At 33.9% G+C, this 24,366-nt stretch overlaps 1 protein-coding gene and 1 long non-coding RNA gene across 9 annotated transcripts in view; one reads left to right on the plus strand and one right to left on the minus strand.

Moving 5' to 3' along the window:
• The window catches only part of USP12 (ubiquitin specific peptidase 12), a 140,009-nt gene that overhangs the window by 74,630 nt on the left and 41,013 nt on the right, over nt 1–24,366 (plus strand). For all 8 annotated transcript variants that reach the window (XM_074216168.1, XM_074216163.1, XM_074216164.1 and 5 more), the window contains one exon: nt 13,913–13,993. Coding sequence is in view for 4 of the 8 variants with exons in the window: in XM_074216163.1 (XP_074072264.1) it covers nt 13,913–13,993 (81 nt within the window). In the remaining 4 variants the exon portion in view is untranslated. The remainder of the gene's footprint in view (nt 1–13,912; nt 13,994–24,366) is intronic.
• The window catches only part of LOC141507964 (uncharacterized), a 61,439-nt gene that overhangs the window by 569 nt on the left and 36,504 nt on the right, over nt 1–24,366 (minus strand). Inside the window, exons 2-3 of the long non-coding RNA XR_012474309.1 lie at nt 5,908–6,053; nt 2,512–2,632 (exon numbers count right to left, since the gene is read on the minus strand). This is a non-coding gene — a long non-coding RNA (uncharacterized LOC141507964). The remainder of the gene's footprint in view (nt 1–2,511; nt 2,633–5,907; nt 6,054–24,366) is intronic.

A 24,366-nucleotide genomic window follows, 5' to 3' on the forward strand; every position in this document is an offset into this window, starting at 1 on the left:
ATCTGTTTAGGATAGACCAAGTGGCTAAAGACTTTATTTTGATGAGATTATGATATGTAGTTGCATGCTTAGCATATGGAATTTGATCATCAAGTCATTATGTATAAATGATACAAGAGGGTACAAATGAATCATCATCTCTAGTTGTTCTATATATCAGTTTAGAGCTAAGTTCCCCAAGTCACTAAATTGTGTGTGTGTGTGTGTGTGTGTGTGTGTATACACCCTTTGATCCATTAATATCATTACTCGGCATGTACTTTAGAGGTAAAAGAAAGAGAAAAAGAAACCTTAAGTACACTAATATTTATAGTAGTGAGAAAGATCTGTAAGCCTGTGGGTCAATTAAAGAATGGCTAAATAAAATATATAATATACATTAGTATATTAATGTTATGGGTCATAATTGTAATATAAAGCATGATAGAAAGGATGACTTTAGAGAAACTTGTGAAGATTTATGAACTGATGTTAAGTGAAGTGAGCAGAGCCAGGAGAATGAGTTATACAGTAAAATAACTCTGAAAGACTTGAAATTTGATCAGTGTAGCAACCAGCCATTCTTCTAGAAAAGACTGATGAGCATGCTGCTCATCTCTTGACAAATCAGTGATGGACTCAAGATGTAGAATAAGACATTTGGTACAAGATCATTGTGAGAATTTATTTTTCTTGACTATGCATATATGATACAAGAGTTTAGTTTTATTTTTTTTCTTTTGTTTTTATTTTCCCAATGGAGTATTGAAGGGAGAGGAGAACTAGGGACAGAGTAACCAAAAAAAACAAAGAAAGAAAAGTGAAGGAAGGGCATTGAAGTATCTTTTTTAAAATGCAAAGGAGACCATAAAGCATGGTAAACAGGATAGATTTGAAAACTATATTTTGAATATATGATATGATTTAAGCTCTACATATATACACAGCCTTATGCTGTGTATATAGAAATGCCTATTTTATTTAGTATTGTTTAAGCTTACTAAAAATACACTTTAAAAAATTATCAAAAAACCAAATGGACTCAGAATGGAATAAGTAGAGGATGAATTGTCTTTAAAGAAATTTGAGAACTCCTTTAAAAATTGTAGGTATTGGGGTGGATAGGTGGCGCAGGGGATAGCTCACCAGCCCTGGAGTCAGGAGTACCTGAGTTCAAATCCAGACTCAGACACTTAATAATTACCTAGCTGTGTGGCCTTGGGCAAGCCACTTAACCCCATTGCCTTGCTAAAACCTAAAATAAAAAAAGTATTTCCCAGAAACATTGATTCTTTATTTTTGTTTTACTGTTATTACACATTAGATTTATAATTGTACTATTGGGATAGTCTCCTGATAGGTTTCCCTACTTCAAGTCTGTCCTCAACCTATTCCATCTTCTATACAGCTACCAAAATGATTTTCTTAGAGCACTGATCTTACTGTATCACTCCCTCACTATTCATTAAATTCCATTGGCTTCCTATTACTTCTTGAACTAAATACAAACTCCTGTGTTTGGTATTTAAAACTCTTTGTAACCTGAATGCAAGCATGTTGTATATAATACTTCCTCAGTCCAACCAATGCACCTGCTTTCTTGCTAAATTACAACACTTACTTTCTTGGTTTTTTTTTTTTTTAACAACCATTGCCCTCCCATCTCCATTCCTGAAATCCATTCCTTTCTTTCTCTGCTTCTAGTCTTTTTTAAAAAATGTTAGTATTTTTTTCTTCCTCTGCTTCTAGAAATAACTAGTTAACTTCAAAGCTCATCTCCAGAACCACTATTACTAATATCCCTAACTGCTAGAACTTGCCCCACCCTCACTGAAAAAAATCTAAGTTTGAGAACTGGGACTGATTATGATTTTGAATTTTTACTGCTTTGCATATGTATGTGCTTAATGCTTTTGTAAAATGCAGAAACTGGAACTATTTGAGTAACTTGTCCAAAGCCAGGCATTTAATCATGTATATGTGATGTAATGAACAATCTCTTTATTACCTTGAACTTTTCTTGTCAATTTTATGGTTACTTAGCTTTTGAGTTGTTTTGATTTTTTTCTTCCAAATGACCTGAACAACTTTTTGAGGGTGGAAACTATTCATAATATTATCTCCTTCAATATTTAATGACTTTAAGTATAACTAATATGCTTTGAAACTGGAAGGGATCTTAAGAGATCAGAGATTCTAGCTACCCCATTTTAAGGATGAAGAATCTGAAAACCCAGAGAGGTTTAGCTGACCAAGGTTATACAGATAGGAAAAAAGTAGAGCCAGTATTTACATCCAAATCTAGTAGACAGCTCAACTACTGTATCTCTGGCTCTTCTATGTGCTACTATATGCTCATTCTGATTGGTTTTACCAAGTTTCAATCCATGCTTCCCATCCCACCTAGTCATCCATCATGAAAGCTTGCCACCTGCCCTGCTTATGCAGTCTTTCTACATTATGCAGTGAGCTTCTACACCTGATCTCTAGAGATCCTGTCATCTTCCTTCTCAGGAAAGCTATTATACTTACCTTTGGTATTGAGCCCTGCTGCTGAATTGGGCTGATTGTTGGTGAGTGTCAATGTCTTTAGTTCCTCTTTTAGATTGTTGTCCCTAGTAAATGCGTCATATTCCTTCCAGAAATTCCATACCTAGCAAATTAGGTACTAATTTTAGTCTCCTTTGTCTCTTAGGTATCTTGTGAAATGCTTTGTCTCTATTACCCATTTCCCTTTCCCCTTTTTTACCCATTGATCTTTAAATAGTAATCAAATCAATATTACCATTACTGCTGCAAAGTTCATGACATTTGATTGCCCTATGCTTCTACTCATAATCTGGCTTTCCAGGCCTCTACTTCTCTCTATATTCTAATAGGGGAATACAACAATACAACTCCTAGAGGGTGAGAGCAATCTCGCTTTTGAGTATGAATCAACAATATCTTGCACAGTGCCTGACATCAAAAATGCTTAGTAAACTTTTTTATTCACTTTTTCATCCTGACATTGCCTGAGTGCTTCCTCAGATCTTTTTGAAAAGGAGAGATATTTTTTCCAAGTATCTTACATTCTAGAGTTTACTACAAAACAAGGTTATTTAAACCAGTTGCTTCTTATTGTTTAACTAGTCCAATTAATTTACTTTGATTTTTTTTTTCTTAATTCACCAACCAGTCTTGTTGATTATTGATTTTATAGTCTAGTTGACTTAGGGAGTTATTTCTCTTTTGTTCTATTTCCCCCCTTCCCCTTCCCCCATTGTGCACAATTATTTCCCTTATGATTCCAGACTATTTCTCCTCCAAAAGAATTTTATCATTTTGTTTCACTCTCCTGAGAGTCTATACTTGAATCTGTGCCTTGGTTCACATACATAGTTATCAAGTAGGAAAACTCACTCCATAAATACAGGTCTTCACTTTCTCTACAATTTAGAACTTAAAAGAGTGCCCTAGTGTACCAGTGAGTTCAATGCCTTACCCATGGTCTTGTAGCTAGGAGATTTGGATATTGTTATTTTTATTATTAATTAAATTTAACCATTAACTGTGAATAGTCCTCTGATTGTCTGTATTTCAGTAGTTTATTTAATAGACTGACTACCATACATTTTGATGGGATTTCTCTTATTTCCTCTTGACTTTTGTTGTTCTATGCAGAAAGCTTATAACTTTTGCCAATTTATATTGTATTCTGATTCTTTATTGAAGTTTGTCTGATACTTTGGAATTTTCAAAATAAACCATCCTGCTGTCTTGCAGATAGTTTTTTTTTTCTTTTGCCAGTTATGCCTTCGGTTTCTTTCTCTTCCTTTTATTTGAATTGCTGAAAAGATACCAAATAATAGTTGGGAGAGGGGGCTCTCTTTGCTTTACCTATTTTTTTAAGTGGGAAAGGTCTAGATGCTCCTACAAATAATGCTAGCTTTTAGTTTTAAGCTCCCTGTGAACCATTTTTCTATTTAGCTGCAGCTTAGGTCATCAGTTTTCATTTACAGTAAAAATGTCAGTGCTAACATGATTCATTTCCTCCACCATGTTAGCTTTTTCTCACCAAAAGGTGAATTAATATTGATAGGAAATATAAAATGATTCTTAGCACCCTCTGATCCTCTTTTCTGCCATAATATTATAGTCACTATAAAAGTTTCAAAGGGGCTTACATAAAACTGAAGACTATTTTGTGTTCTTCCTTAGTTCCTTGTTTTCCTTTGGTAGTGGTCAAAGAATTCTTCATTTAGTGGTCAAGCTAAAGAGAGATGAGCTTATATATGTTTAGGCTGGTTTTCTTACATCTGATCTGTCCCTTGTCAGGATCCTATTTTTAAAACCTAAAGATGGTTAAATGTTAGGATTGGAGTATACTTTCTATCAGTCTTAGCACTCTTAGGAATCATATTTTTTTCCTCTTTTTTCTTTTTCTTTTCCTTTCAGTTTTGCAAGGCAATGGAGTTAAGCTGTGACTTAGCTGGTCACATAGCTGGGTAATTGTTAAGTGTCTGAAGCCAAATTTGAACTCAGGTCATCTTGACTCCAGGGCCAGTGCTCTATCTGCTGTGCCACCTAGCAGCCCCCTATTTTTTTCTCTTACAAATTTTTAAAGGAAAATGAATAGTTTTCTGTATTATTTGAAATTGATAAAATAATATAGTTCATTGGAATAGTTGCCAATTTCCAGTCTTTTCAAAAGAATAGAAACATTTAGAACAGAAAAGTGCCTCTAGTGATTTATTTTGTGTGTATTTGTAGGCTTACTTAATACTGTACTTTTCTGTTATTACATCACTGTAAGTTCAAAGGTGTTGATTTCTAGAAATGATTATTATATTATCTTGGTAATATACCCTGTCATCTGAAGATTTTTTCACAATACCAAAATAATTTCCTTCTGGTAAGTATTAACTTTGTCATTCTGACAAATAGTGACATTCATTTTTATACATATTTATTACTAGGTGTTATGGAGCTAGAGGGTCTGTACCCTTCTTTCCTTCTAAAACCTCAGGTACAAGCCCACGTTCCAGTTGTTCATTTTTTCTTTTAAGTATTCTAAATGAGCCCTCATTTTAAGTCTTAGGGTTCTGCTTGGGAGAGTTATGTGATCGTTCATAATTTACAGAATTACAAAATTTGAGAGAAGGAACTTCATCTGCCCTTGAGTTCAACACATAGGTACTTAGGAATCTCTATTATAACAATCAATCATCCAACCTCTGCTTAAAAAGATTTCCAAGGAAGAGAATTCATCACCTTATAAGGTTAACCATTCCACAGCTAATTGATAGGTAATTAAGGCTAAATAGAAAACTCTGATCTTTCAACTTTTTAGGGACTTGGAATCAGCTATCATGTGCATACTGAATCTACTTTTCTTCAGACTGAAAACCTTCAACCAGTCCTCATAATGCTATTAATTTAAGGACTTTAGCCATTCTTGTCTTCTGGACAATGTCTTCTTGACAATGTCTTTCTCAAAGTATAATACCCAGAAGTGAACTTGGTACTCCAGTTGATGTCATACGACAAGAACAGCATATCATCTTCCTGTTCCTGGAATTTGTGCCCCTCCTAATGCAGTCCAAAATTGTTTTGATTTTTTTTTATTTTTCTAAAGCAACCATAACACTGCTCATTGAGATTGCAGTTCACTGACAACCCAAATCTTTTTCAGAACAATTATTGCTTCCCACATTTTTAATTTGTGAAGCTGATTTTTTGTATTCTTCATGTAAGACTTTACATTTATGCATATTAAAATTCATTTTGGTTCATGTTCTTAGCCTGTCAAGGTCCTTTGATATCCTTCTATATTATATCTTCAATATTAGCTATCCCATTCAGCTTTATGTCTTGTGCAGATTTGAACTTATTTTCTATGCCTTTATCAAAACAAATAATAAAAAATGTTAAATAGTACAAAGTTACCTGCAGATACTTGAGGTGGTGTACTGCAGTGACACTGAACCGATTAACAACTCTTGAGTTTGGCTATCCAGTTTTGAATCCACATGTATTGTGTAATCAGTATCTCTCCCATCTTTTCCATCAGAGTAGCATGAGGACCCTATATTCTTTGTTACAAAATCAAAGTAAATTATACCTTAGTTTAATTGTCCTTTCCAAAAATAAAAAAAGGAAATAGGTTTTTCTGACTTGACTTACTCTTGATGAAGCTATGTTACCTTTTGAGAATATTACTTTAAAGATTTTTGTTAAAAAAGTTCTCTTTAAAGATCTTTCAAGAATTCTCACAGGAATGGAATTGGAGCCTACTGGCCTGTAGAGTACAGATTCCATTCTGTTCCCTCATTTGAAAATCAGGGCAACGTTTAACTGTTAGCCCCCTGGGAAGTCTTAATGTCTCAGGTTAGAATTGTAGTTTGTGAAATAGAAATCTTAGAAGGTGTCCCTGATTTTCACATTTGAAAATGAGCTAATTTATAAAAGGAGAATCAAGCTTACCCCACAGTAATGAAGAGACTTTGGTTTTGTGTGGGTTTTTTTAAGTTCCTTTTAAACAAGGGAAGAGAGGGAAGGAGAAATAAGATGCTCCTTCCCTCTATTCTTTGCAGCAGAGGGAATTGAATTTACTGTCATTAAGACCCTTCCTCCAGTTTGACTGCAGGTCTACTGTGGAAAATGATTACTGGCTTGACTAGGGGAAGTCTGATGGTTTTCTCTTCCAATTAAAGTCTCCTCTCCATTTCTCTATTCCTGGTCCATGACACTGCCTCTTCTTGGTACTTTTCTTCTCTTCCAGTGCCCCAAACTTCCTGTTCTAGCTATATCTCATATCTCTCTCATGTTAACCCCTTCTTTTCCTGCTTAAATGATCCCTTTTCAATTCTCCCTGGAAGTTGATAGAGAGGGCTATATTTAAATATGATAATGACCACTTCTCTGTTATATTGAACAAATTTGGATTCTAAAATCTTTTCTAAACTTCTGGTGAGTTTTGAGTTTGTGCAGATAATTCTTTACCTCCATCTTCATTTCTTTGCATTTTTAATCAAGATAATTGATATTTATCTGTAAGGTAGCTATCTAACAGCATCAAAAACCAATTCTTTTAGGTAGTATTTTTGTTGAGAAGGCGACTTTTTTGTAGAAGACTGTAGCAGTGGAACAATTTAAATCTAACCTTCCAAAGAAACTTAAAGGCTGGTGTTATAAGGAGAGTCCTGGATTCAATCAGAAAATTTGTATTTGTATATACTATTCTTGCTGCTTATAACTTATGTGACTTTTGAGCAGATCACTTAGCTTTTCTGGATTTTAGTTTCTCATTCTATAAAAAGGAATTGAATCAGTTGATTTCTAAGATCCCTTCTAGCTTTGAATTCCAACTTTGCTGGCTCTTTCCCTTTCCTCCTTAATGCCCAGATGCCTTCTGCCACTATCTCTTCACTCATTTTATGTAATGAAGTGACCCTTCTTGCCAATATAAACCCCTCTCCTGCAGATCTGCCCCCATCATTCCCTTTCTTTCATTTATCTTAATCTATTTCTGTCTATTGACGGTTGGCATATCCAGAACACAACACTAGATTTCTTTGCCTTTATATTGTAGTCATTGTAAATATTGTATTCTTGGCTTTCTTAATTTACTCTGAACTTCAAAGTTCTATTCATTATAATTATTTTCTAATTTCCTAATAATGGATTATTAGTTTCATATTTATTTAGATATTCCCTAATTGATGGGTATCTACTTTGCATCTTGCTTGGTCTTTTCTACCACAAAAAAAAGGATGCTACAAACACTTTGTGTGTGTGTGTGTGTGTGTGTGTAGAGGCACAGAGGGTGGAGGAGGAAGAAGAAGAAAGAAGAAGAAAATGAGAGAACACCTTTATTTTTGTTATAACTTCTCTATCTCCCTTACAGTGGTAGCTCCAAGTAAAAGGGTTATAGCCATTTTAGTTAGTTGTTGTTTTAGCAGAAAGCCAAATTGATTTCCCAGAATGTTTGATTGTGTATGTGAGTGTTTTTCTGAAGCCTTCCAAGTTTTGGTCATTTTCATCTAGGCCTTTTGTTTTTATATTGTTCATTTTATATCATTCGAACCACTTAATACCTGTTGTCTTTTGCAATATTCCACACTGTAGTTCTCCACCTCTGCAAACATCAAACTTGAACAATAATAATTACACAGCATATTTTGTTCTTTACATTTATATAATTATAGTTGTTGAAAAGTTTCATGGTTCTACAAACTTCACTATGTATCATATCTCATGTTTTCATATGCTTTGAATTTTTATTCATTGTGTGTGTGTATATATATATATATATATGTATATAAAGAGAGAGAGAGAGAGAGAGAGAGAGAGAGAGAGAAAGAGAGAGAGAGAGAGAGAGAGATACTCCACTACATTCATGTAAGCTTGTTCAGCTTCAAATCAGTGGGCATACACTTTGTTTCTAAAGTTCTTTGCTACCACAAAAATATGCTGTGACTATTTTGTTATATACAAACAACTCTTGTGATATTTTGAAAAAGTGCATTTTTTTTGGTGCTTTGGGTTAATGTAAAATGTGGGCTTTCTTGTGAAATCTTTGACAAATTAATCTCCATATGCAACTTTACATATCATGAAGTCACATCAAGCATTATCACTATAGGGAAGTACCATACAAGTACTGAACCTAAATATGAAATAAAATGACCATATTGTATAAATGGATTGTTTTAATAAGCACTATCTTTTTATGTTGTCTTCCCCCATTTTTCTTTTTACTTTTGTTTTAAAATTCACTTTTATATTATCTTCAGTTCTAAATTTTCTCCTTCCTTACACTTCTTTTTTTTATTTTTTTATTTTTAGATTTTTCAAGGTAATGGGGTTAAGTGGCTTGCCCAAGACCACACGGCTAGGTAATTATTAAGTGTCTGAGGTCGGATTTGAACCCAGGTACTCCTGACTCCAAGGCAGGTGCTCTGTTCACTGTGTCACCTAGCCACCCCCTTCCTTACATTTCTAAAAATAAAAAAGGATAACAGGGGAGGTAGTAGAATCACAATTTTCAAACATTCAGGATGACCACCAGAGCAGTCTGGTTAATAGAAAAAAATAATGTATTTGGAATCAAAGAAGTTTAAAGCATGACTCTGCTTTTGTTTAGCCCTTTTCAGTTGTGTTTAATTCTTTATGATCACATTTGGAGTTTTCTTGGCAAAGATACTGGAATGGTTTGTAATTTGCTTGTCGAGCTTATTTTATAGATGTGGAAACTGAAGTAAACAGGGATAAGTGATTTCCTCAGGGTCACATAGCTATAGTACATATCTGAGGCAGGATTTGAACCCAGGTACTTCTGATTCCAGGGTTGGTACTCTAGGAGCTTTTTTTTTTTAATTGTTAGGAAAACTTTTAGAAATCAAACTAAATTTGCCTCACAGCAAATTCCATTCATTGCTGTTAGTTTTTCCTTCTGGGTAAAGTCTAATCCCTCTCCCAAAGCAAATCTGCAAATATATGAAGACAGCTATCATGTCCCCCATAAGTCTTTAAGGGAAAATTCTCAGTATCTTCCAGAGAGTCCATGTAGGTCATGATCTCAAGGTCCATCATTATTTTCTTACTCTCCCTGTATAGTTTCTTTGGTACTAAAGTGGGATTTAATCACCTTCCTTGGATATTATGCCTATCTGATTACAGACTACTTAGTACTTTTTTGAGTATCACATTACTTTCTTTACTCAATTTGAGTTTGTTAAAACCTTGTGATTTTTTTTTTTGGATGACCATATATTTAGCCATGCCTCCCCCATCAACCTATCTGAATATATTTTTGTATTCTGATTGTCATCCTTTTAGTTGTGTCACCTGAAAATGGGATGTCTGTGATTTCTACTTTAATCTAAATTGTTGATAAAAAAAAGATGTTTTGAATTAAATTAATAGGGGACCATCTTAGCTATTATCCAAGTTAATGTAGAAACATTAATGACTACTTTTTTGGTGCAGAAGTTCAAGTAAAAAAGTTTGGAACTTACTGTACATTTCAAAAAATAATTAAGTGTCTAGAATATGTTAAGTGCTGGGGATGCAAAGAAAAATGTCCAGTATTCTGGGAGTCCTTTTGTAGCATGGTTTTGTCAGTTCAGTTTTGTTCAATTTCTTATCTCTATTATTGTGTAGTCTATACAGTCTTGATTTATTGCAACAAATGATGTGTGTCTCTCTGAATTAAAGACAACTAGTTGACATTTATTTTAAGACCTTACAAATGAATATGAGCAAGTGGGTGGCACAATAGATAGAGAGCCAGGCCAGGGAGACCTGAGTTCAAATTATTAGCTGTAAGACTTTGGGCAAGTCACTTAATCTTGTGTGCCTCAGGTTCCTCTTCTGTAAAATGAAATAGAGAAAGAAATATGAAACCATTCCAGGAAAATTCCTAATGGTGTCAACATTTTTCACATCAGAGCTGAAAAATAACTGAACAGCAAAAATGAATATGACCTATCTTGACTTGCTTTTATTTATTACTATATATCCTTACTGGAGACAGAGATCTGCTTTACTTGAACTTTCTTGGCAAATTCTGTTTTTCATTGATTGTATTGTGCTTCTAATTATTGCTTTAAAAAAATCATCATTGATTTTTGCTATATACTTTCTTTACTGTTTTTTTTATTCTCCCCCTATTATGTTTTTCTCACTCTCAGGATTCTCAACTTCTATCATTTGGTTTTGTTTTGTTTTATGATTTCTCACAGTCATCAGCCTCCCTTAGCACCATTATACATTTGGAGGAATTATTTTCTTCAGAGAGCTTCTGTATCTCCTTTTCCATCTGGCCTTTTGTTCTGCTTTTTTCCATTTGATTCAAACTGGTTTTTAAGATGTTATTTTCTTCAGGGTTTTTTTGGGGTTGGTTTTTTTTTTTTTTTTTTTTTGGTATTTTCCTTCACCAAGCTACTTACTTGGTTTTCATGAGTTTCCTATATTGCTCTCATTTCTTCTCCCAATTTTTCCTCCACCTCCTTTACTTGATTTTAAAAATCTTCTGAGCTCTTCCTTAGCCTTAGAGGCTTTGGATATAGAAGTTTTCACTTTGTTATCTTCTGATTGTGTATTTTGATCCTCCATGGGACCAAAATTATTGACTGTGGTCAGAATTTTTTCTTCTGTTTGCTCCTTTCCCTAGTCTCTACTTCTGGAGTGGAGAATGCACTTCCCAAGCTTTTGAGGAGTTTTTATGGCTGTTTTCAGAGATACTCCCAGGGACCTCAATTCTTTCTTGCCTGACCAGACACTTCCCTCTATCCTGGAGCTGTTCCTCTATGGTAGTAAGGGGGCCTAGAGCTGAGCATGGACAAAGCAATAAAGTCCTGTCCCAGGGACAGTGTAGAGACCTCTGCAGTCTCCCCCTGACCCCCTTACTCTGTGGACTGAGTGGTGCTGGAAGCAGCTACTCAGTGGCTCCCTGCTAGGAGTGAGGGTAGATGAGAACTGCTCCTAGTTCCCAGGGCTGGGGCTGTGCTGAGCCTTGCACTGGCCTGGGCTCTGCTCTCACTCTGGTGCGACAATTGTTTTCCTGCAGAACTTTCCAATTGTCTTTGGCAGTCCCTGGACTGAGAAGTCTGGAAACTACCGCTGCCATGGACCCAGGAACCCCCAGGGACCAAGGTATCTTGTGGTGTGTTCCCGAATAATTGGAGCTGGCTCTCTCTGGCATTGGTCTTGCTGTGGACCCTTTCTAACCCTGGTTTAACAGACCCTGCAGATCTTCCATATTGTCTTGGGCTGGAAAATTGTTTCACTCAGTCTTTTTGTGAATTCTGCCACTCTAGAATTTGGTTAGAGTCATATTTTAAAGATATCTGGAGTGGTCTGAAGGAGAGTTTTATTCCCATTTTGGCTCCACATCCCCCCTCCCCCCTCCCCCTATCAATTGGTTTGGACATTTACTTGTCACCCTTGCTAACATCTCTCTTCTTGCTCCACCTTTTTTTTTTTTTTGGCTTTTCCCTCCTACTAAGTGAAATGTATTTCTGCACTTAACTGTATTCTCTCTTCTTTTGATCAATTCAGATAAAAATTAAATTGTTTCTCCTGTTCTCTCATCTCTTTCTTTTTTTTATCCATTTTTTAAAATTATTTTTTGTTTTTCTTTTCGCAAAGCAATGTGGTTAAAGTGACTTGCCTGTGGTCACACAGTAAATATAAAGTGTCTGAGGTTGGATTTGAATCAGATCCTTCTGACTCCAGGACTGTGCTGTATCCATAGGGCTAACTAGCTGCCACTGTCATTAACTCTTAAATTGGAATCATGTGAGATTATTTTCCATAATCTTTCTGTCTCTTCTCCCATTGAAGTATATTCTTTTTTCTCCTTTAAAAATAAGCAAAACTACTCCCAGGACATCTGTGACTGAAGCTTCACATGACATTAGGATTCTATTTATAGTTTTTTTCTTATTTTTCCATTTTTTCCTATAACACTTCTCTTTTCATTTTAGAAAACATCAAAATTTTTTTTTTGCCAAATTCTTGCTTCACCTTACATGGGAATTCTAGTTGAACTTGTGCCCAAACTGTGTTTTTGAGTTTTTGCTTCTTGAAACTTTCTTTCAGGTTTGTCTTGAGCATTTCCCAAACCATAATATCTCTTTGTGTTGAAATTCCTTTTTAGTTTGTTCATTCTTCCAGGCTTACTCTGACTGTGGATTTCTGGGAGAATGATCTGGGATATGTATGTTTGGTTCTATTTTGTATCTTTTTAAGTTCTATTCTGTATGAAATCATGAGAGTACAGTTTTAAACTCAGAAACAGGATATAAGTGAAAGTAAGCAATTAAACTGGTCTTGTAATAGATAAGTCTTCTGTGAAACAAAAATAAATATTATTTTTAAAAATGCACCTTTCATTTTCTACCTTTAGTTCTTTGCAATTCTGTGAAGAGGTAGGAGTCATGCTTCATCAGAAGTTATAATTGGTCACTTCAGAGTTAGGAAATCTTTCAAAGTTGTTTTCCTTTATTTTGTTGTATTTATTGCATAAATTGTTTTCCTGGTTCTCTTCACTTTATTCTATATTAGTTCTTACTCAAATCTTCTTAGGTTTCTCTTAATCAGTTTTTCTTTTATGTTTATAATAAACTTCCATTACATTCATATGCCAAAATTTCCTTAGCCATTTACCAATTGAGAGGTATCTGCTTTGTTTTCAATACTTTATTAAATAAAAATGTTGCTATAAATATTTTTGTTCACAGGATGCTTTCTATCTTTAAACTTTTAGATACATAGTGGTATTGCTGAATCAAAAGATGTACAATTCCAAATTGCTTTCTAGAATGATTGTGCTAATTTATAGCCTCAGCAACAGTTCACAAATGTGGTTGACCTCCTCCTGCCCCATCTACAGTTGACCTTTTCCTCTTTTGACAGTTTTGCCAATCTGGATGTCAAGTAAATTGCTTGTATCTTATAGTAAGTTTCTAGGAATTCGTAGAGAAGAAAGGGTATCTTATTATTAGGCACGAATTACATAAAAACATATGTAGTAAAGGCTTTAATAATTGTCTGTAGAATAAATATTTGTTGAATTAAATTGAGTAAACATAAGGTTTGGAATATAACTGTGACTGGTCTGTTAGGAATTTTGAAAAATAATGGGAAAAATAGTTATTGTAAATGCCTTTTTCATATAAGTTCAAATGTAAAATTAGTCTTATAATCAATATTTTTCTTCAGTGCTTTTACTATATTTTTATGATTTCAAAAATATCGTGGGGGGGAGAGCCTGTATTCATATATGACTTATTTAGACTACGAAACTCTTTGCGGGGGTGGGCACAATCTTTATTTTCTTGAAATAAATGATGTCGTCTTAAATTTACCTGGAAGAAGTACAGTTGATTGATTTTTTTTATGACATTATTTGTGAATGCTAAGATTTTTATTTTTCATTTTGTAGGGCGCCAATGCCTCGGCTTTAGAGAAAGAGATTGGTCCAGAACAATTTCCAGTCAATGAACACTATTTTGGATTAGTCAATGTAAGTTTCCTTATCATAACTTTTTTACAAATGTCCTGATTGTGTATATAGTTTGAAAATAGTGAATGAATGGCAACATTTAGTTGAAATGGTTGTTCCTTTGCACTATTTAGAATTCAATTATACCCAAGATTTGATTGAGAATTATTTTTATTTAAAGAAATGAGGAAAATGACAGAATCTGATAAGGATAGGTATTAAAAATTAGAATAACTTCTGATTGTCAGTGTTTGGAATGAAAAGGAAAAAACTATTCCCTATCCTTAAGGAGTTAATTTTTTTTTTTTACTTTTTTCAATAAATGAATGAATTAGAGTTATTTCTTAAGAGTTAATCAAATTATATTTCCTCTTTACATATAAAAAATTAAACATTAACTTACAAAAAATTTCAGTTCCAAATTCTCTCCCTCTTTACTCTCCCCTCTCCTTGAGAAGGCAAGTAATTTCATATAGATCATACATGTGCAGTCATGCAAAATATTTTTCCATATTAACCATGTTGCAAAAGGAAACACAGACCAAAAAATGTCCAAGAAAAATCAAGTAAAAAAAAAAGTATCAATCTGCATACAGGTTCCATTAGAGCCTTCTCTGAAGGTAGATAGCAATTTTCATCTTAAGTCATTTAGAATTGTTTTGGATCATTGAATTACTGAGATTAGGTAAGTCATTCACGTATAGTATTTGTTATCCTGATTCTGTTCACTTCACTGCATCAGTTCATGTTCAGCATTCTACTCAACATTTCTTACAGAACATTAGTATTCCATCACAATCATATACTCCAACCTCCACCATTTTCAGCCATTCTCCAGTTGATACCCTCAATTTCCAGTTCTTTGTCACCTCAAAAAGAGTTGCTGTAAATATTTTGTACTTTAGATCCTTTTCCTTTTTCTTTGATCTCTTTGGGATATAAACCTCAAATTGATATTACTGGGTCAAAAGGGTATATGCACAGTTTTAATAACCCTTTGGGCATAGTTCCAAATTGTCTTCCAGAATAGGGTTTAGTTTACAACTCCCAACTGTGCATTAGTATCCCAATTTTTTCCAGGATCTCTCCACCATTTTTAACTCCTTTTCTGTCACATTAGCCAGTCTGATAGGTATGAGATGGTGTCTCAGTGTTTTAATATACATATATCTAATCAGTAGTGATTTAGAGCATTTTTCATATGATTACTTTGATATATGGTAACTTTGATTTCTTTATCTGAAAACTTCCTATTCATATCTTTTGATCATTTATTGATTGGAAAATGACTTATATTCTTATAAATAAAGAATAAAAGCTTTATCAGAGAAACTTGCTATAAAATTTTACTCCCTAGTTTCTAGGTATACTTCTAATCTTCACTGCATTGGTTTTTGTTTGTGCTAAAACTTTTAATTTGATATAATTGATGTTGTTGTTTATGTTTTTTACTTGAAGGAGGACCATGAGTGAATTGGATTTAAGCAGAGTTGCTTATCTTAGTTTCTCCTCCAAGCTATCTGGACCAGGTGGCCAGATATTTATCAGGACAACTGAAGAGAACCCTGAATACATTGGGAGACCTTGATCTTTTTCAATCTCTCAATTTGATTGAAACAAGGCCCATTTGTGATTAAGGTTAGATTTCAAAGAAATGAAGCAGAGGGTGGGCTTCTTTCACCAAGTCCAAAAAAATAAAATGAGTTTGGGAGGAGAAGATCCTTGGGATTTCTTGCTAGAATAGAAAAAAAAAATTGCTATTTACATTCACTCTGAGCCAGTCAGGAGCCAAGCAGTGACTTAGCTGGGCTTAGCCTGGTGCCCATTGTTGACCAGGTGATGAGAGCCTGTATAGATTTAGGGCTAGTAGTCTCACCATTTTACATCTGGTAGCTCTTTAACTTGTTTGCTCATAAATTCTTCACTTATCCTTAGGTAACATTTTCCTTCTCAAATTTGCATATGATGCAATATATATTTAAATCACATACCAAATTTGACTTTATCTTGGTATATGAGATGTTGATTTATATCTAATTTCTATCACATTGCTTTTCATTTTTCCCAGAAATTTGTCAACAATTTCTTGTTTCAAAAGCTTGATTCTTGGGTTTATCAAACACTAGATTACAACTACTATATTGTATACATAATATTATTCCATTGATCGATCACCACATTATTTCTCAGACAGTTCCAGATTGTTTTGATGATTACCACTTTGTATTTCAGTTAGAGGCCTAGTACTACTAAACCTTCCCGCCTTCACATTTTTTTATATTGATTCCCTGATGTTCTTGACCTTTACTCTATCAGATAAATTTTGTTTATTGTTTTTTTTCTAGCCCTATAAAATGCTTTTTTGGGTTGTGATTGGTATGGTACTGAGTAAGTAAAAACAGATAGGCTTGTCATTTTTTATTATAGTGTATAGTGGTTTGGCCTACTCATGAACAATCAATATTTCTCCAACTGTTTAAATATGACTTTATTTGTATGAAAGTGTTGTGTAATTTGTGATTTGCTTTGACAGGTAGCTCCTAAGCATTTTATATTATTTGCAGTTTTTTTAAATTAATTTCTCTTATCTCTCCCTATAAAGACTTTGTTGGTAATATATAGAAAAGTTGATTATTTATTTGGATTTATTTTATATACTACAACTTTTAAGTTTGATTATTCAAGTTTTTTAGTTGACAAAGTTTTTAGTTCTGGCTCCATAATATTTGAATTGTTTATTTCTGTATACTTGCAATACTCTCTCCTCGAGCTCAGAATTCTGGAAATTGGCTATAATATTTTTGGGAGTAAGTCTTTTTTTAAAAAAAATCTTTTTCTGGAATGATCAGTAAATTCTCTTGAGTTCTATTTTGTCTTCTAGTACTCACTTCAGGGCTGTTTTCCTTAATAATTTCTTGAAATATCATGCCTACATTCTTTTTTGGTTATGGCTTTCAGGTAGTCCAGTAATTCTTTTTTTTTTTCGTACTAGGCTTTGGGGTTAAGTGACTTGCCCAAGGTCACACAACTACGTAATTATTAAGTGTCTTGAGGCTAGATTTGAACTCATTTGGTCTTCCTGACTCCAGGGCTAGTGCTGTATCCCCTGCCCCGCCTAGCAGTCCCTTAGTAATTCTTAAATTATAATTCCTCTACTTTCCACATCAGTTGTTTTTCTGATGGGATATTTTCCTTTTATTTTTTCATTTTTAAAAATTTTGTTTTGTTGTTTCCTGGTGTCTCATGGTGTCAGTAGCTTCCACTCAACCAATTCTAATTTTTAATGAATTATTTTCATTATTGAAATTCTTTTTTGAACCTCTTTTTTCCATTTGCTAACACTGTTTACTCTCTTTACATGATTTCCTTATTTTCTTTTCCCAATTTTCCCTCTACCTCTCTTATTTGATTTTTATAATTCTTTTTGAGCTCTTCCAGAAATTGTGGCGCTAGTGTCCATTTCATGATTTTTTTTTCTTTGAGGTTTTGCATGTAGCTGTTTTGACATAACATTTTCTTCTGAGTTTTTTATCATGATATAATAACTTTTGATCATCAGGACCTCTCTTGTCTGTCTCTTATACACACAGAAACACACATACACATGCCACCCCAACACACACACACACACACACACACGAGTTGGATATAGCTGAAATGATTTAGCAACAACAAAAATCTAAAACCAAAACCTATTCAAACAGTATGTAATGTAGATAAACTAATAATCCTTTCCAGTAAAATCAGGACCAAACAAGGATGTTTATTGTAATGACTTCTATTTTACTTATAACAAATGCTGATAGCAACAAGACAGTTAAAATGAATTTGAGGAAATAAGAAGAAACAAAATTATGGCTTTTATAGATGATATGATAGTATATTTAAGGGATCTTAAAGGGTCAGCAGAAAATTAATTTAAAAAATTAACTTCAGCAAACTTGCAAAATATAAAATAAATTCTCACATATCATTAGCTTTGCTATATAGCACCAATAAAATCCAGTTAGAATAGGTAGAGAAATGCTCTTTGAAATTATTACAAAGTAATAATACTTGGGAGCCCACACAGAAATTCTGTGAACTACTTACAAAAAATAGTGGTGTAAATAATTAGAAAAATATTACTTGTTCGTGGATAGGGTGAAATAATGTAATAAAAATGACAAAACCTGTTAACCAATCAAACTATCAAAGGAATACTTTATAAACATGGAAAAGTACTGACCACACTCATCTGAGAAATAGGTCAAAAGTCTCAAGACAAATAATGAGAAAGAATGGAAATGAAGGCAATCTAGAAGTGCCAGATTTCAAACTATATTACAAGATAGTTATTATTAAAACAATTTCTTACTGGTTTTAAAATAGAGATTGATTATTGTAACAGATTGGAAGTAAGACATACAAAACCAAATTAATTTGAAAACCCCAATTATTGGGAGAAGTGATTTTAACAAAAGAAAATTCTGGGGAAATTGAACAGCACAATGGAATTAATTGTAAGATAAAATTCTTGATCATATAAGGAATAGGGAACATCACAGAAAAGAAAATGAATAATTTTGATTATATATAATCAGTATTGCTTTGTGTGAACAATAAAGCAAAGATTAAAGGGAAACAATTGTACTGGGGAAACTTTATCAAGTTTTTCTGGTAAAGGACTCATTTCCAAGATATATAAAGAACTGACTCAGATTTATAAGAATAAAAGCCATTCCTAACTGATAGACTGATATGACTAGATATTTCTCAAGGAAAGAAACTCAGGCTATCCTTAGTCACATGAAAAAATGCAAATTAAAGCAGTTCCCAGGTTCTACCTTATATCTCTCAGATGGACAAAGATAACAAAAAATAAAGAAAATGATAACTATTGGAAGACTTGAGAAAACAGGCTCTGTTCTTACTCTTGTGAATGAAGGAGTACAACCATTCTTTAAAGCAATTTGGAATTTACACAAAAAGTTACTAAACAGCCCATATTCTTTGACCCAGCTATCTCACTGTGAGGTATTTACCCATCAAAATCATAAATGAAGATGAAACTATAGAAAGAAGAAATGGTCTCACTTAAATTTATAGCAGTTCTATTTGTGGTAACAAAAATTGGAAACTAAAGTATTAGAAACTAAAGTAATGCTCACAGATTTAGGAGTAGCTAAATTAAATTGTGGTACATGAATTGTGATGAGAATATTTTTTACTGTAAGAAATGAGGGGAAAAGATTTCAAAGGCATCGAAAGACTTAAATAAACTGATTTAAGCATCAGGAGAACAATTTATATAGTAAAACTCAACAACTTTGAAAACTGAGAATTATGACCAATTTTATGATTATTCATTCATGTTCCCAGAGGATGAACATTGATATCCATGACAGAGGTAATGGATTTAGGGTGCAGAGTGATTTGTATACAACTATTAAGGGAATTTGATCTGCTAGACTATACATATTTGTTACAAAGGATTTGCTTTACTTTTTTTTTTTAGTAGGGAGTAGGAGTGAGAAAAAATAGATTTCTTTTAATTTTTAAAGGGAGGTGGGGAGAAGTACAAATATGGAATGTTGCATGTATTTTCAGATGATATTCCTATATGGCTGATTTTACTTAGTTTTAATTTATCATAAGATACCTCGCTCAATGTGGGAATATTCTTCAAATGTTTGTGATTTAAACACAAAACACAAAGACAAAACTTAGAAGGTGGGATGGATAGGTGACAGTGTAGAGAACCCCGGCCCTTGAGGACCTGAGTTCAAAGTCAGTCTAGATAATTGGCTTTAGCTGTAGGATTCTGAGCAAGTCATTTAACACCTACTGCCTTGCCAAATAGATAACTAAAACTTGGAAGGTATGAGCAGCATCAAGGGTCCACATGAAGCTTAGCAAGATGACACACCTCTTCATTTGCTACTTGAGTGAAGGAGGAAATAGTTGGGAAAATGTCTGAATCCTGTGCCAGAAGGTAGGAAGGGAATGACATTTATTTTTCAATAAGATTTGAAGCAAGACACTCAGTAAAGAAAGTAGGGAAATGGGGTTCCTTGGAGGATTGAAGAGAGAGGAAAGGTTTGAAAGAACCTCTTCAGTCAGTGAATTAAGGAGTACTTAAACTGATTGCCTTGCAGAAAGGGAGATCTAGCTGAGATTAAGTAATAGTTAGCATAGTTTCTTCAAACTCTGTTCAGCAAAATGTGACTAGGAGTGAACTAGGTAGAGATTTGGATCAGTCCAGTGTTGGATTTTGATAAAAGAAGATTGGATGTAGAACAAAGGGGGCAAAGAATTTGAAACTAAATTACAGCAGAGTTGTCATAAACTCCCAGAAATATATAAAGTACAATTGAGAAGCATTTGACAAAATAAAATTTTCTAAGTCAATATGCAATTTATAGGGATTATTATGTATAGTTTAATGGCCTTCATTTCTATTTGAATTTGACACTAGATTACCACCGCAAATTGAATTGCTTCACTGAAGGGGTATAAGTAGGGATGAGAGGAGATAGCCAGTGTGAATGGAGAGGTGGAAATAATGGATGACATGCTAAGGATACAGGGTTTAGGGTTGTATGGTTTAGAGAAAAGATGGAACATGATCAAAATTTATGATAAAGAAGTTTCAGAGGTCAAGAATATGAAAATGGTATATGTAGGTTGGATGTGGAAATTGAGTAGTCTGACTAATTGGGAAGTAAGTATATTTGAGATAACATCTGTATATTTTGTTGAAATCCTTTAGCATTGAGGGCAGAAGTTGAGGTGGAAAGTCAAGGAGCCTGACTCCACATTGAACTCAATGTGGATAAAAATTCTGGCATTGGAAAATGCTGTCAAATTGAAAGAAAAAAATTTTTTAAAGGAACAATTAATATGTAGCCTACACAAAAATTTATCTCAAAATTTATGAAAAATCATAGTCTATTGACCTTTTTAAGATACAAATATAGTACTGATGCCTATTTTAGTGAAAGGTAAAGCAAACTCTAGACCAGTGTTATTAATTAATAGTAATTCATCAAATTTAAATAAAATCTAGTCAAAAACCAATAGCAATTTATGTAAAAATTATTCACTCACTGTGTTTTAAATTAGATTTATATCAGGATTACAAAGATGACTTACATTTGGTAATCAGTTAACATAATAGTATTAAAAACAAAAGTATCCTGAAGCACATGATTAGATAAATACATAGAAAAGACCTTTGATGAAATATAATATTTATACTAAAAAGCTATAAAACAGATATTGAAGGACTTTTTTTTTAATAGGGTAAAAAGTTTCAAAAATCAAAAGGTGTCAGTACATGTAATGAGGAATCATTAAAGACTTTCCTATTTATTAGAGGACTAAAGGAAGAATGGGTCCCCTTACTTATGTTGTTTTGACATAGTTAAAGAAATAATAGTGATAGCAATAAAAAAAAAAATAAGGGTATAAAGATAGCCAGAAAGGAGACAAAATTATTCTGATGGGGTGGCATGATGATTTGCTTAGAAAATACTGGGGAGGAAACAAAGTAAATGAGATACTAGAAGTAACAGGATACAAAATAAACTCACAAAAATCACCTGCATTTCTATATGTAGCAATAATAAAAGCCATGAAGAAACAATTGAGAAATCCCAGTGGAAGTAAATATTAAAAGTGTATCAGATATCTAGAAGACAATTTATGAAACCATACTCCAAACTTAGACTTACAAATGGTCCTTAAAGAAATGAGTAAAATAATTAGAAGAATATTCCAAGGCTTATGGCAAGGCCTTACCAATATAATAAAACTGATAATAATATCTAAAGTTTTATAGATTTATATATAACACTCGAGCTACTGAAGAATTTATAGAGCTAGATAAAATGTTAGCACAATTCATTTGAAAGACAGCAGATAGGAAATCTTAAGGGAAACATTGGGGGGAAAAGTAATTATGAAGGGTAAGTGACATTTCTAGCCTGTCACAAAACAGTCATCATCACAGTATTCTTAAATGGAAACATATCAATGAAATAGACAAGTATGGAAGAATCAGAACAAATTGGATTCAATAACTCAGTACTTAATAAAGATAATGGATAAAAAGTAAAAAAGTCACATTTGAAAAGAATTGTTAGAAAAATTGGAAAGCAGTCTTGTTATTTAAGTTTATGCAGTGTTTTAGATATCCCAGTAAACTTAGATTTGTGACCTGAACGTTAAATTAATATTCATATTCAATCCACAAACTGCACTAGACTCAGTTGTTTCTGTTCCAGAAGTTCCACCTTGGAACTTCTAAGCTTCCGCTAGTAAAATTGTGCCTAGAGTTCTTGCTCCCTGCTGGCTGCTCTAGCATTGCTTCACTTTCTCTCTGGCCATCTTCCAACTGCTCTGTCTTCTCCACTCTCTCATTCCAGTTCTAGAACCAAAATCAAGTCAATACATTGTCACTGCTGCTGGAAAGGATGTGCTTTCCCTGGCCACCTGCCCTAAGTTTCTTGTCCCTTCCCATTGAAATGTTAAATTCCCTGTGGGGCAGGAGCAGTGTTTGACTGGAATAAGGATGCTTTTTATTTATTCATACCATGAAACATTTCAAAGAAAGCCAGCTTTTCACAAAAATGGTTGTGGAGCGATTTCCTATCCAAAACAGGATAGATATAAAAAACAAAATAAATCATTTAAGCTACAAAAACAAGAGCCAAAAGTTGTTTAGAGAAAAATTCTAGATCTAATATCTTTAAGTATCTGATATCTAATACATTCAGGCAACTAATCACTTAACAAATATTTATCAAGTGCTTCTTGTTGTTCAGTCTTATCAGTCTCTTTAATGACCCCTTTGGGGTTTTCTAGGCAAAGATACTTGAAGTGGCTTACCATTTCCTTCACCAGCTTGTTTTATGGATGAGGAACTGAGGCAGGCAAGGGTAAGTGACTTGCCCAGGGTTACTTAGCTAGTAAGTGTCTGAGGCTGCTTTTGAACTTAGAACACTGAATCTGGAGTCAGGAAGGCCTATCTCCTGTGCCATCCCACTGCCCCTCTTATTCATTGTATACCAAACATCAAGCTGCTAGGTGCCAAGGATAAAAATAACAAGGAAAAACAATCCCAGCTTTTAAGACACTTTCATTTTAATGAAGACAGATAGTTACAGGATGACTATAGAGAGATTAAATACAAATAAATAAAAAACAGTTAAATATAATTTAGCTTGGGAAGGAGAGTCCTAGCAGTTGAGGGAACCAAGGCAGGTTTCATGTATTGAAGGAAGATCAGTAATTCTGTGAGATTGGAGTGTATTCTAAACATCAGGGACAGATGGCCAGTAAAAAGGGGAAGATGGCATGTCATGTATGAGGAACAGTGAGAAAGAAAGCCAGTTTTGCTGGGTCACAGGAGTGTGGGACAGGGAAGCAACTTGAGACTGGAAAGATTGAGATTAGGTTGAGATGGGCTTTTAAGGTTTTTTTTAAGGTTTTTTTTTTTTGCAAGGCAAATGGAGTTAAGTGACTTTCCCAAGGCCACACAGCTAGGTAATTATTAAGTGTCTGAGACCAGATTTGAACCCAGGTACTCCTGACTCCAGGGCTGGTGCTTTATCCACTGCGCCACCTAGCCGCCCCTAGATGGGCTTTTGTAGATAGCTAAATAGGGAAGTATATTTGATTCTAGAGAAAGTATGGAGCCACTGATACTGATATTGAAAGTCACATGATAAAATCTATATTTAAGGAAAATCATATTGGTAGCAGGGTGTAAATTGGACTAGAATAAGGGAAAACTTGAGGCAGTTATATCTTTGCAGTAATCTTTGTAAGAAATGATAATGATTTGTCCTAAGGTAATATTTGTGTGAATAAAGAGGGGAGGGGTCACCATCTTCCAAGTCTCTTAAGCTTGCAACCTGGGTATCATTTTTGACTCTTCTAATTCTGTAATTTCTCATATCCAGTCTATTGCCAAGTTCTATTGATTTTATTTTATTATTTTTTTATTTTTTTATTTTTTATTTTTTGCAAGGCAATGGGGTTAAGTGGCTTGCCCAAAGCCACGCAGCTAGGTAATTATTAAGTGTCTGAGACCGGATTTGAACTCAGGTCCTCCTGACTTCCAGGGCTGGTGCTCTATCCACTGTGCCACCTAGCTACCCCTTGATTTTATTTTTGTCACATCTTTCACACATGCTTCATTCTCTCCTCTGACACTTGCCACCCCTTCCAAGAACCGAACCTCAATTTCCAGATGGCCTGTACCGTTATAGTATCTGGCTTGTGTATCTCTGTCAGTCTGTTTCTCCCCACTGCTGTCCATTCTCTACATATCTGTCAAAGTAATTTTCCTAAAGCACTGATTTAACCATGTCACACTCCCCTGAATCCCATTTTTCCCCAATAGCTTC

The sequence above is a fragment of the Macrotis lagotis genome, chromosome 1, assembly GCF_037893015.1.
Source record: "Macrotis lagotis isolate mMagLag1 chromosome 1, bilby.v1.9.chrom.fasta, whole genome shotgun sequence".
NCBI lineage: Eukaryota > Metazoa > Chordata > Mammalia > Peramelemorphia > Peramelidae > Macrotis > Macrotis lagotis.